A 12,559-nucleotide genomic window follows, 5' to 3' on the forward strand; every position below is an offset into this window, starting at 1 on the left:
TCAGTGGGGAAATGGGTCAAAACCTGCTTTGACCATTTTGTGGAGAGGGTGAAACAAAGGGTGTGGCAAATGATCCCATTCATACCATTCCCAACCATCACACTTATGAGGTTCGAGATTCAGAGGCACTTGTTCTTCTCCATCCACACCCATCACTGCCCTCATGAAGATAGTCACATAGTGACACTTCCTTGGTTCATCCAACATCACGTTGTTCGTCACTGTCAACAACTCAGCATTCCCTATCACCAACCCACTTTCCTCTTTCACTTCTCTCGCCGCACATTCCTCAAAACTCTCCCCTGAAAACCCCAATTTAATCAAGTTCCTATCTTTTTAATGAAAAACATTTTGTGATAATAAAAGAGTGAGTGAGAGTGAGAGAGAGAGACCGAATTCGAGGTGGCCGCCGGGAAGGGCGAAGGTGGAGTTGCCGACGGCTGAGCGGCGGCGGCCGAGAAGGACCGATCTACCCTTCAAGAGGAAAACGGCCACCGCCACTTTCGGTACCGGCACCGGGGACTCTCCGATGTTCTCCATTTCTCGTGTTTGAAATTTGTGAAGTGATTGCTCAGGACTGGAGCTCTATATATTTGAACACGGAATTTCCACTGTGTTGATTTTGTCCAGTAATAACATGACACGTGCTGCTTTGGGTTTTCTGTCTGCGTTGGAAGAACTTAAGTGCGGTGCTGATGATATTTTTGGTTAATCAAGTTTTGTTTTAATATTTATTAATAAACAACATTAAATATAAATATTTTATTAAAATAAATTTATTCTATCGTGGTCGTCTGATAGTTTGAACTATGTTCTGCTCTTTCTCTATTATCCCCATTCTCTTTTACCATCATCACTTCTTGTTCTCAATTAATATAATTTTTTATATATATATTATCGAATAAAACTTTAATTTTAATTAAAAATAACACAAACACAGTATCAATAATTCTGCACTGAAGTTTAGTCTAATTATAAATAAGGATATGAATATAAAAATTACTTTGTATGATTTTTATTTTTTCAATAAAAAATGAACGCATGGTTGAAAAATTGCATTTATTTACTTATTATTTTTACTAAGACATCATTTTTATTTGGAGAACAAGGAAAGAAACACAAAGATAAAGGTGGTTTGGATCCACAGAGACATACTTAATCCAGCAAGGCATTGTGATCACATGTTGTTATATTACAATGGATCATAATAACATCTATTTTATCACATTCCTCTCCTTTTTTTATGTTCTTTTCTCTCTAACCATTTACAGTCATTAATAAAATGTGAAATTATTATTATCCATAGAGTAGAGTGGTTATATTTTTATATGCAATTTTCTTATATTTGATTTTTATTTTTCTATCACATCATTAATATATATATATATATATCACATTTTTTAACATTAACAAAATTATCTGTCAGTATGATAGAGGACATGAAATTATCATTCAATTTTCATTAAATAGTGTATACTAATAAAATCAAGCTTACCAAATACTAATTAGTTGACAGATGATAACAAATGATGATGATTAACCTACGCAGAAGTCATGCAAGAATGAAAATTTTAAAGTCCATGATCTGAGGTACCCGAAAACATTGGAGAAAACATGAGTTGAAAGAGGAAAATGAAATGGGAATGACCAAGTAAAACGCTCTTGCAATTGGTGAAATGAGTGACAGTCACAGAATTTCCCAACGGTTCCTTCCTTCCCGCTTGTTAGTTATTCGTTGCCACCTTATTATATGCTCTCATTCTCTCTCTCATTTACTGCTCTCATTCTCTCTCTCTCTCTCTCTTGCTATCCTCATTCTCTCGCTCTCTCTAGCAATGACGGACACCACTGACGATATTGCTGAGGAAATCTCCTTCCAAGGCTTTGATGATGACTGTAGATTGCTTGGGAATCTTCTCAATGACGTGTTGCAAAGAGAGGCTGGCACCACCTTCGTTGACAAACTCGAAAAAATTCGAGTCCTATCACAGGTTTTTTACCTTTTTTTTTTTTTTTTTTTGTTTCTCTTGTTTCTACAATATTCAATGGTTTTAACGTTAATTTTGGATTGTTTCAATAATGTTTTTTTTTTTTTTTTTTTGGGGGGGGGGTGGTTCTTGTCGTTGAGGTTTCATCAGATCACTGTTAGTTTTATGAGGACACTCAACTCTGTGATTTTAACGTTGAATTTGTGTTTTATTAGTGATGGGGTTTGTCTTTTTAGTAAATTTCCTTTGACGTTGTGATTTCATAACTTTTTGTTTTCTGGGGACCCTGTTTGGTTGCTCAGGAAATGGCACAAGGTTGAAACAGGACATGCATAATGCATTTAGTGTTTCATGATGCATGCATGTAATGGGGATTCCTGTGATTAATATTTGGGGTTCCTCAAGTTATGAATGAATGTAATCTTCAATATTGTTTGTTGAGTGGGAAAACTTAATTGCTTTGTGTCATTTATGTCACATTTGGTAACCAAGTTGCAGAGCTAGCCTTTGAAAATTCCTTAACATTTTGTTGTTTATTTTTCTTTCAGAGTGGTTGTAATATGAGACAAGCTGGGATGGAGGACATGGCAGCGATAATAGAGAAGCAACTGGCTTCAGACTTATCCAAGATGACACTTGAAGAAGCTCTGAATCTTGCTCGTGCCTTCAGCCATTATCTTACTTTGATGGGTATAGCTGAAACCCACCATAGGTATTCTTTCGGGTCTCCAACTATTTTACTATTTTTATTCTATTAGTTGATGTTCTGATGAAAGGTTGATTCATGCGTGTATCGATATGCATACAATACACTTGCATCCGTATCTCACGCCTATCTGCCACTATTTAATTATTAGTGATAATTTTTATATTTTATAGAATTTATTAGAATATTTAGTTATTTTTAGGGATTTTTGTAAAATTGTTATTTTAGTTAGATTGGATCTAAGTTATTGTATAATATTCAACATGCATGCATAAATATATGTATATTTGAGTTAATATATATTGTTGTATCTGTATCCTATTTTAAAAAATTTTCGTATTTGCATATCATATAGTACCCAATTCGTGTATTCGTACCGATGCAACATATGATGATTAGTATGTATGTCTCTTTGATTTTATGAAAATTTGCAATGAAGGCTACTTAGTCTAGTAACAACTTTGAGGGTAGGATAGGATAGTGTTTCTCACAATTTATGTTTGTGCAGGGTTCGTAAAGGAGGAAACATGGCTCATTTTGCAAAGTCTTGTGATGACATCTTTAACCAGCTAGTGCATGGTGGAGTTTCCCCAGATGAGCTTTACAACACAGTTTGCAAGCAGGTCTATTTTGTTCTTTACTTCTTGCCAATCTGCATAGTCTGAAAAGTGTAGATGAAATAAGTAAGATTACCTATCATTGTCATTGAACCATTTTTGGATTCTGAAATCTTGTGGAATGGACTCAACAAACTGAGATTAAAACTAACAATTGTTTACTTTCTTGACATATTCTTTTCTTATTAATATCTTACTGATTTTAGTAGAAACCTGGTTCTCATTTCTACTATTATTCAAAATTCAATTTTACTTTTGTTGCTACAGGAGGTCGAAATTGTTCTTACAGCTCATCCCACGCAAATCAATCGCCGTACCCTGCAATACAAACACATCAAAATTGCTGTGAGTTTTTCTGTTCTTAAATATACAAGCTTGTTTGACCTTAATAAAACTGTAGGTTTGAGCTTTGAAAATCAAATATCATGCAAGTGTTTTATCACTAACTACTTTTTTCCCTTCATAAAGCATCTTTTGGAGTATAATGATCGACCAGATCTGGGTCCTGAAGACCGAGAAATGGTGATTGAAGATCTGGTACCATTCTTGAACTTTTCTCCACTCTACTTAACTGTCATAGTGTTTGTACCCCAAAAGTACAAATCCATTGTGTTTTAGGGTGGGATATTATATCTTTAACTGTGAAATGAGTAGTGCCATTTCTTTTTCTAGCACACTTTCTTCTATTCTCATAAATCATAATGTGTTTGGTAGGTGAGAGAGATAACTTCAATATGGCAGACTGATGAGCTTAGGCGTGAGAAACCCACACCAGTTGATGAAGCGAGGGCTGGTAAGTTGCTCGAGTATTATGTGTTAAATATTAAACCTTCCATATCCCTTCACCTAATAGATTAAGTTTTTGAGTTGTTTCTTAACAATGCTTCATGGCCTTTTTGTTCAAATGTTCAAGAGTTTGTTCCTTGCTGTTCCAAAAGGCCCTTACATGAACACCTAATAGCTTAATGTTTTAGGAGAGGTAGCCCTTGAAATTTATGTGTTAGCTAGCATGATTTGATTCACTGTCCAAAAATAAAAAAAGAAAGAAAAAGTGGAAGAACCCCTTGCTTTATTTTTCAATTTTCCAGGATTGAATATTGTGGAGCAGTCACTCTGGAAAGCTGTTCCTCATTATTTACGTCGGGTTAGCAGTGCCTTAAAAAAGGTATATCATCTTTAATCCATGTCAATTAACATGTACATTCTTTCCATTTAATTTTTTCAATGCAATTTGTCTTTCCTTGCAGCACACGGGAAAATCACTTCCATTGACTTGCACTCCCATAAAGTTTGGATCTTGGATGGGAGGTGACAGAGATGGAAACCCAAATGTGACAGCAAAGGTAGCATTTTTAAATATCCATTTATGCATGACTATCTAGTGTGATACCATTCATGCATGGCAGAGAAGTTTTCAATTGGTGGGAGCTAAGTTGAATTTGTAATACCATTATATTTTTGACAACCTAAACATGTGTAGTGTGCATGACATTTTGGAAAATGAAAACTTATTGATGATTGAGCAGGGATAACTATAGCAAAAATAAATGAGCTTCTAACATGTTAAATATTTCCTTGAATAGTTTTCTTGAAATTTTGTGGTGGTTGAACATTTTAGTCAATTTTTAGTCTCAAAGTAGGATATAAGAGCAGGCTCTTATTTTGGCAATTGACGGCAAATGTAAAATTATTTTGAATTTATTTTATTTTATTTTTATATTGAGCAACAAAGTGGCTTTGTCAAAAAATTGGTTTTTGATAGGGGTCAGTGACATTAATTGCTCCATGTTTTCACTCCCTCAAGTGCTGGATAAAACTTGGTTGTTGTTGTTATAGTTTTCTTCAGATGGTGGCAGGATGAGCTTTACTGTTTCAATTATGAAGTCTGTTTCTTATAATTCAAACATTATAAATTACCAGAATTTGTCTAATCTAGGAGTGGGATTTTCTTGTTGTAGGTGACTTTTGTGATTTTGATTTAATCCTGTAAACATTGACATACATAAAATTCTGCAATTGGTTTTCCTTTTGTTTTTCAGGTTACAAAAGATGTTTCACTTCTGTCAAGATGGATGGCAATTGACCTCTACGTTCGGGAAGTTGATAGCCTGAGATTTGAGCTATCAATGAAACGGTGCAGCGATAAGTTGTTGAAATTGGCACATACAATTTTAGAAGGTTTGTTACTTCAGTTTTGTTTATGGTGATATCTTCCAAATGCATGGACATAGGAGTCATCTTTGATGATGCAGTGCAGTGTAATGGCCTTCTATTTGCTGTTCTATTTATGAACTTCTGATGTCTTTACATGATCAGCTGAAGATGTTTCTTCCATGTAGTGTTCATCTAGTTCATGGTTTATCACGGTTCTAATCTTCAAAGATACGTTTGATACTCTTTCAATCTACTTTTAAGAGTTGATGATCACTTTCTCTTCAGAAGCTAACAATGAGGAACGTCATGAGCATTGGAATCAATCTATGAGTAAAACTCAATCAAAACATCTTAATCAGCAAGGTTCACAACTTCCAACTAAACTTCCAGCTGGAGCTCATTTACCCTCTTGTGCCGGTACACAATTTTGCTTAAAATTGCTGTCTAGTTTTTTGTTTGCATATCACGTTTTTTAGAACAACACAAATATATCTACATTTATTTATGTGGCCCCTAACGCTTATATAATCTTTAATTAAGGAATTCTCTTTACTGATTGCATGAATAATGAATTGGAATCCCTCCAATCCTAAAATTAACTTCTCATGCATGAGGAATAAGGTGCAATTTTGTAATTCATTTGCTGACATATATAAAGTCTTTACCCAATTAAGTATACGTTATTATATGTTACTAAGTTGTCTGAATATATTATTTCATGTAGAAAGTGGGGGATCTGAGCATCCCAGACTTGACATCCCAGGACAGGATCGTAAGCAACTCAATCACAAGGGCAAGGTAGATCAATTAAGTAATTGTAGGATTTCTGAATTTTCCATTGATCCTAGATGATATATGCATAGATTTTTTTTTCTTATAGGATGGTGAGATTTCAAGTTCAACTACGAAGAGTGATGGCAGTCACAATAACCGTCCATCACTACCAAGTTCAGCAAATTCCAATGCTTCAACAGTTTCAATTACACGCTCTCCTTCTTTCAATTCTACTCAACTTCTTGCTCAGAGGAAATTGTTTGCAGAATCCCAAATAGGAAGGTCCAGTTTTCAGAAGCTGTTGGAGCCAAAGCTCCCTCAGCTACCTGGAATTGCTCCTTACAGAGTTGTCCTTGGGAATGTAAAAGATAAGGTATTACTTTTGATTCAATTCAGTAATACTTGAAAGTTGACGTCATGAACACTGGTATTCAGTTTCTGCTGCTGTGCTTTGTATAAGATTACATATTATGGTTGTTTTCATAATGTTTTATGCTTTATACCATGGCATATGGTAGATGTGTTCCTGTTCATGTTCTATTAAGGCTTTAAACGAATCCAGAAGAGTGTAGTTTGAAAATGAAATAAATTATATTGCAATTTTGTTTGGGGTGGATGTCAATAGTGTGTTGGTTTTTAGAAGATAAGTTGCATGAAAAGTAATTATGAAAGAGAGTAAATCCAAAATTTTCATCCGATAACTGGACAATCTAACACTGGTTATCTTGTCTTTATCTATTCATGTTGTTAGCTTGACTTGTCCTTTAAGGGGTTTAAAATTCAGTGGGCTGAAATATTAAGTAACCATGTTATTTCATAATGTGTGGCAAATAAAGCACTATAAGATTGATTTCAGCATAGATTGATATTTTATGTATTACTTTTTTCCAGATTTTTTAGCTAGAATGACGGAGTACAGACTCATGGATCATTTAGTTTATATGCATTATTAGGAGCTATAATGGATACGGTGGAATATTGTTCATAGAGGGTTGCGGATCTGATGTGCCATTAAGATTAATTGATATATGTGTACTTTGTGGAATTTTGCTGATTTTATACATTGTCATATTATTTGATAATCTTAAATTGTAAATCCATAGCGTAAGATAGTAAATGTATTCATCCTCTGTTCCATTTGTTTAGCTTCTGAAAACTCGTAGAAGGCTGGAGATTCTTATCGAGGATGGTCCATGTGAACATGATCCTTTTGAATATTATGAAACAAAAGATCAACTTTTGGAACCTCTGCTCCTTTGTTATGAATCTTTGGTACTCTTTCTTCCTCTCCTATCTTCTTTCACTCTCAGATTGTCCACAATCATTATTTATCTCTACATTTCTTCAGCAATCATGTGGATCTGGGGTGCTAGCTGATGGTCGACTTGCTGATCTGATTCGAAGAGTTGCTACCTTTGGCATGGTGTTAATGAAGCTTGACTTGCGTCAGGTCTGGTTTAAATATTTTGCTCATTATTGTTTGGATAATCAGTTGTGGCCTGAAGCTAGTGGTGTGACAGGAATCTGGTAGACATGCTGAAACACTTGATGCAATTACAAGGTATTTGGATATGGGTAAATACAGTGAATGGGATGAAGAAAGGAAACTGGACTTCTTAACTAAAGAGCTGAAAGGGAAGAGGCCACTGGTTCCTCCTAGTATAGAGGTGAGATAGTTAGAATATATACTCAGCACTAGCTTTGCAAGCTCTACATCTAGTAGGGAAGGATATGCCTTTTGATAACTTTATTTTGGAACCTCAGTAATGGATTGACCCTTATCCATCATTTGAGTTCTAGTTAAGAAGAAAAAATGGGGTACATTGCTTGCATAAGTGTTGTAGCTACCCCGCCACATCCTTTTAATGTCAAACCAGTCTGACTTGGATTTATTTCATTTCTGTTGAAGTTAAAATTTCTGTTCTTGACGTAAAATAAACTATTTAATTCTTTCTCTGGTCTATGCTCCTGCATTTCTGTTTCTGATTAGCATCGTGATTGATTGCTTTTAGGTTGCTCCAGATGTTAGAGAAGTCTTGGATACGTTCCTAGTTGCTGCTGAGCTAGGGAGTGATTCACTTGGAGCCTATGTGATCTCTATGGCCTCAAATGTATGATTAGTTGCCGTTGTTCTTACAAATGTTCCACAGCAGTTTCGTAACTGAAACGTTTGTGCAATATAAATTTAGATGCCAAATTCACCAGGTCTTTTGGCATTGAATAATTTCTTTGAGGCCGTCAATCATAAGTCCCTCCCTATTTCTTTGTCTTCCCTTCTTTTTCTTCTTGTTTGATTTTGCATTAAAAATATTTTGCTATATTATTTGCAGTTGATAATTTAGTTGTCTAATATCTTTTTGACACTTTAACTTGACAAGGTCATAACCGTGAAAGAAAGCATCTAGGGACTAGGATATGATAGTGTTTGAAAAATAAAGTTGGTAGCACTGATACTAATGATTTTGGACTTTGCTTGATTGTCAGGCAAGTGATGTCCTTGCAGTAGAGCTTTTACAGAAGGATGCACGACTTGCTTTTACGAGTGAACAAGGAAGGGCATGTCCTGGTGGAACGTAAGTATGGAACTGAAATATTATATTTTACTCAAATGTAGTTTATCCAAGTTAACTTTATACTTATTTGATCACAAGGGTGCCTGAAACGAAAAATTGTACTTGTAAATTGTAACTCCGTGTGTTTTTATTCAAGTAAAAAATTGGAATAAATGAGTGAATCATATATATTACATGTTAGCTATACGCATACATTCTCATGTAAATTTTAGATTATGCATGTGTGCTTGTCAATTTCCAGAAGAGTAATGTCAATTTGTTCGTGTTGGTTAAAAAAGTAGTAGGACATGCTTGATCTTATAAAATGGAAATACGAGAATACTCTTGTTGTGCATTATTTGTTACTAGGTCAAAAGCTGATGAAGGGTGCAGAAGAGAATATTTATGATTTCACTATGAATGTTTGATCTAAAACAAATCTTGCAGTCCAGCTAGAATGTTTGAATTTTAGTAACAACATGTGTCCCAACACAGGCTGCGGGTGGTTCCTCTATTTGAAACTGTGAAGGACTTAAGAGGAGCTGGTTCAGTTATTAGAAAACTTTTATCAATAGATTGGTACCGCCAACACATCATTAAAAACCATAATGGGCATCAAGAGGTAATTTTATTTAGAGATTAATATCATTTATGATAGTTATAATGGGGAATCCATATGGTAGTAGTATAAATTTATATATGCAGGTTATGGTTGGGTATTCTGATTCTGGTAAAGATGCTGGACGCTTCACTGCTGCATGGGAACTTTACAAAGCTCAAGAGGATGTTGTGGCTGCATGCAATGAGTATGGTATTAAGGTTACCTTATTCCATGGCCGTGGAGGGAGTATTGGCCGTGGTGGTGGCCCAACGTACCTGGCTATTCAGTCCCAACCACCTGGATCTGTGATGGTGGGTTATGCATCTTAACCTTAATTATTACCTTTACCTAGAAGTTTGAATTTATCTCCCATTTTCCTTTTCAAAAATTTAGTTGTCATGAATCTATATTTTTGTTATTTTTTCGTATGGCACATTGCTAGAATCCAGTTTTACACTCATTAGAGGCTAGGTTGTTAGTTAATTCAAGGACTGCTGGTAAAGGTTAAGATGGAAACTTATCAAGCATTTTTAGTCTCTTGTTCAAATTGATAAAGAATTGTTGGCTTTTGAGTGTCATAGAACATGAAATTGTCGTGTTTTAGACAATAGGTAACATTCAGTAAGCCAAACAAATTTTAAGCCAAGAAGAGCATAGGAAATTTGTTGTTACTTGAAAGTCAAGTTATATGTTTGTTTAACTGTGAACTAGATTTTAGATCATGTTCTCCATAGACATTTGGAAGGACAATTACAGGCAATCCTCTTGAATCAATGATACTCTTTTTGGCATGTTACATGATACAATGCAGGGAACTCTACGATCAACTGAGCAAGGAGAGATGGTACAGGCCAAGTTTGGGTTGCCACAGACAGCTGTTAGACAGCTTGAGATATACACAACAGCTGTGCTACTTGCTACCCTTCGACCACCTCTCCCACCCCGCGAAGAAAAATGGCGCAATCTCATGGAAGACATTTCAAAAATCAGTTGCCAGTGTTACCGCAGTGTAGTCTATGAAAACCCAGAGTTCCTGGCCTACTTCAATGAAGCCACACCTCAAGCTGAGCTTGGCTTTCTCAACATAGGTAGCCGCCCCACAAGGAGAAAGAGCTCAACAGGAATTGGACACCTTCGTGCCATACCATGGGTATTTGCATGGACTCAAACCAGATTTGTTCTTCCAGCTTGGCTTGGAGTTGGAGCAGGCTTAAAAGGTGCTTGTGAGAAAGGACAAACTGAAGAGCTAAAAGCCATGTATAAAGAGTGGCCTTTCTTTCAAAGTACAATAGACCTGATTGAGATGGTTTTGGGAAAAGCAGATATTCCAATTGCTAAGCACTATGATGAAGTTCTTGTGTCAGAGAAGAGACAAGAACTCGGTCGACAACTAAGGAATGAGCTCATAACAACAGGGAAGTCTGTACTATTGGTTAGTGGGCATGAGAAACCTCAGCAGAATAATAGAAGCTTAAGGAGGTTGATTGAGAGTAGACTTCCCTTTCTCAATCCTATGAACCTGTTGCAGGTAGAGATACTTAAGAGGTTAAGATGTGATGATGACAACCATAAAGCTAGAGATGCTTTGCTCATCACCATAAATGGTATTGCTGCTGGAATGAGGAACACCGGTTAAACTACCTGAGAACTATAATTTTCACTTGTCTTCTAAGTCAACATGTTCACCTCCAGTTTTCCCAAGTTATTTTACAACCATTTCTAGGATTAGGGGGTCCTAATGAACTATCAATATATATTCATAACCATGAATATTTTTTGTCTACACTTTAAACAAATGGAATATAATTTCAAAATATGAAGAAAACTTGTTATTCCCGCATTTAGTTTGCTTCTTACTTGATGACTATTCTTAGTTTCTTTTTCTTATTACAAATGTGAATTTGTGTGGACAATCAAATGAAAATTGAGCCAGGCTATGCCATATATCGATTAAGAAAGCAGATTTCAAGTGATCATTTCCTAAATTAATTTATGCAGTGATTGAAATCCAAAATTTCCCCATAGTCAATCATATCTCATAAAATAACAGATTAAAAATTGAACATTATTAACGATATTAATTTATCTTTGGTCATTGTTATGATGATCGATTAGTAGCTCCCACAATGTTCAAATATAAGATTCTCTGCAGTTAAAAAACAAAACTGCCTTAGGGCTGCAATTTATTAAATTACATTACTTATTTAAATTTTGTATCACAACAAAATTTTCTTCTGGCTGAGATCTCATGCAGTTTTTGCTAAACTGCAGGAACTCCGTTTCTCTTCTTTAACTAGAATTTTTCTTTCTTGGTTTTCTTTCTTTCCTTCTTTTTCTTTGGGTTTCTTTGACCATGGAAATTGGAACTAACAAGGCCATTTGCACAATAGTGATAACTGTATCTATGTTTTGTTTGATGCCATATCCCTTTCTATTTGTTGAGAAACAAACATATTTCCTTCTATTCCCTCCATTTAAGATGACATAGTGAAAGTGCCTAATTTCCTAAAAAGAAAGTATTAAATACAGAGTACGTTTTTAGCATTTCTCTTATCACTAACCCTAAATTCCTCGCAAGTACTTTGAATGTTATATCATTTCTCATACTTCAAATTATTTAGATCAAAATATATTTTTATTGAAAATATGACTTCTTTTAAAAAAATTATTTCCTTTTAATTTTTACTTTTAACAAAAATAGAGCATTTTTTAAATTAAAAATAAATAAAATTTAAATAGAGACTAATTTAAAAAAAAATCCTATCTTAAGGGATTAAAAATATTTATATTACAAATTCCTTTATTGGATAAGATAACAGAATATGATAAAAATAAATTTTTTATATTTTATTTTTACTTTATTTTTAGAGTTTATTTAATTAATAAAATATAATAATCATATTCCATGAATTTATTCTATTCATCTCTCTAGTATAGATTATATCTTCTAAAAGAGGGACTGAATTCAAAATAGACACGATAGAATAATGAAATGTTATGTAATTTGTTATTTTAGTATGCATAAAATATAAGATAAAATAAAAATATATTATACTCTTATTTTATTATATTTAAATTCAATTCTTATTTTCTATCATTTCTTATGTATATAGCACATGATTTTTATTGAGAAATAAAAATATCATATGCAAATAATTTTTTCTTCA

The 12,559-nt window shown here is 34.4% G+C and overlaps 2 protein-coding genes across 4 annotated transcripts; one reads left to right on the forward strand and one right to left on the reverse strand.

The window, feature by feature from the left end:
- LOC113869933 (nudix hydrolase 1) lies at positions 1-540 on the reverse strand. Its single transcript, XM_027506482.1, has 2 exons — positions 393-540; positions 1-302 (listed from the first exon to the last, which is right to left on the reverse strand). The coding sequence occupies exons 1-2, from the start codon at positions 538-540 to the stop codon at positions 1-3; spliced, it is 450 nt and encodes a 149-aa protein (XP_027362283.1).
- Positions 541-1,835: 1,295 nt separating this feature from the next.
- On the forward strand, positions 1,836-11,028 carry LOC113869612 (phosphoenolpyruvate carboxylase 4). 3 transcript variants are annotated; one of them, XM_027506035.1, is made up of 20 exons: positions 1,836-1,991; positions 2,537-2,700; positions 3,203-3,317; positions 3,579-3,656; positions 3,780-3,848; positions 4,026-4,104; positions 4,400-4,476; positions 4,559-4,654; positions 5,351-5,489; positions 5,751-5,882; positions 6,190-6,263; positions 6,346-6,612; positions 7,386-7,511; positions 7,588-7,689; positions 7,760-7,906; positions 8,252-8,350; positions 8,724-8,812; positions 9,287-9,413; positions 9,497-9,703; positions 10,204-11,028. In XM_027506035.1, exons 1-20 carry the CDS (start codon positions 1,836-1,838, stop codon positions 11,026-11,028), a joined length of 3,168 nt encoding a protein of 1,055 aa, XP_027361836.1. The 3 variants fall into 3 exon arrangements, with proteins under 3 accessions (XP_027361836.1, XP_027361838.1, XP_027361837.1); XM_027506037.1 differs by having other exon boundaries at positions 6,355-6,612; XM_027506036.1 differs by having other exon boundaries at positions 5,754-5,882.
- Positions 11,029-12,559: the final 1,531 nt, after the last annotated feature.

Source organism: Abrus precatorius, unplaced genomic scaffold (assembly GCF_003935025.1).
Source record: "Abrus precatorius isolate BTA unplaced genomic scaffold, Abrus_2018 Scaffold6, whole genome shotgun sequence".
NCBI classification, from domain to species: Eukaryota; Viridiplantae; Streptophyta; class Magnoliopsida; order Fabales; family Fabaceae; genus Abrus; species Abrus precatorius.

What these genes read in the sequence shown, in the direction of transcription:
- LOC113869612 (XM_027506035.1), top strand. Translation starts at nt 1,836, where the DNA reads ATGACGGACACCACTGACGATATTGCTGAGGAAATCTCCTTCCAAGGC. An exon ending in ATAGCTGAAACCCACCATAG is followed by an intron (nt 2,701 to 3,202) that starts GTATTCTTTCGG and finishes ATGTTTGTGCAG; the next exon opens with GGTTCGTAAAGGAGGAAACA. An exon ending in ACAACACAGTTTGCAAGCAG is followed by an intron (nt 3,318 to 3,578) that starts GTCTATTTTGTT and finishes TTGTTGCTACAG; the next exon opens with GAGGTCGAAATTGTTCTTAC.
- LOC113869933 (XM_027506482.1), bottom strand. Translation starts at nt 540, where the DNA reads ATGGAGAACATCGGAGAGTCCCCGGTGCCGGTACCGAAAGTGGCGGTG. An exon ending in CGGCGGCCACCTCGAATTCG is followed by an intron (nt 303 to 392) that starts GTCTCTCTCTCT and finishes TGGGGTTTTCAG; the next exon opens with GGGAGAGTTTTGAGGAATGT.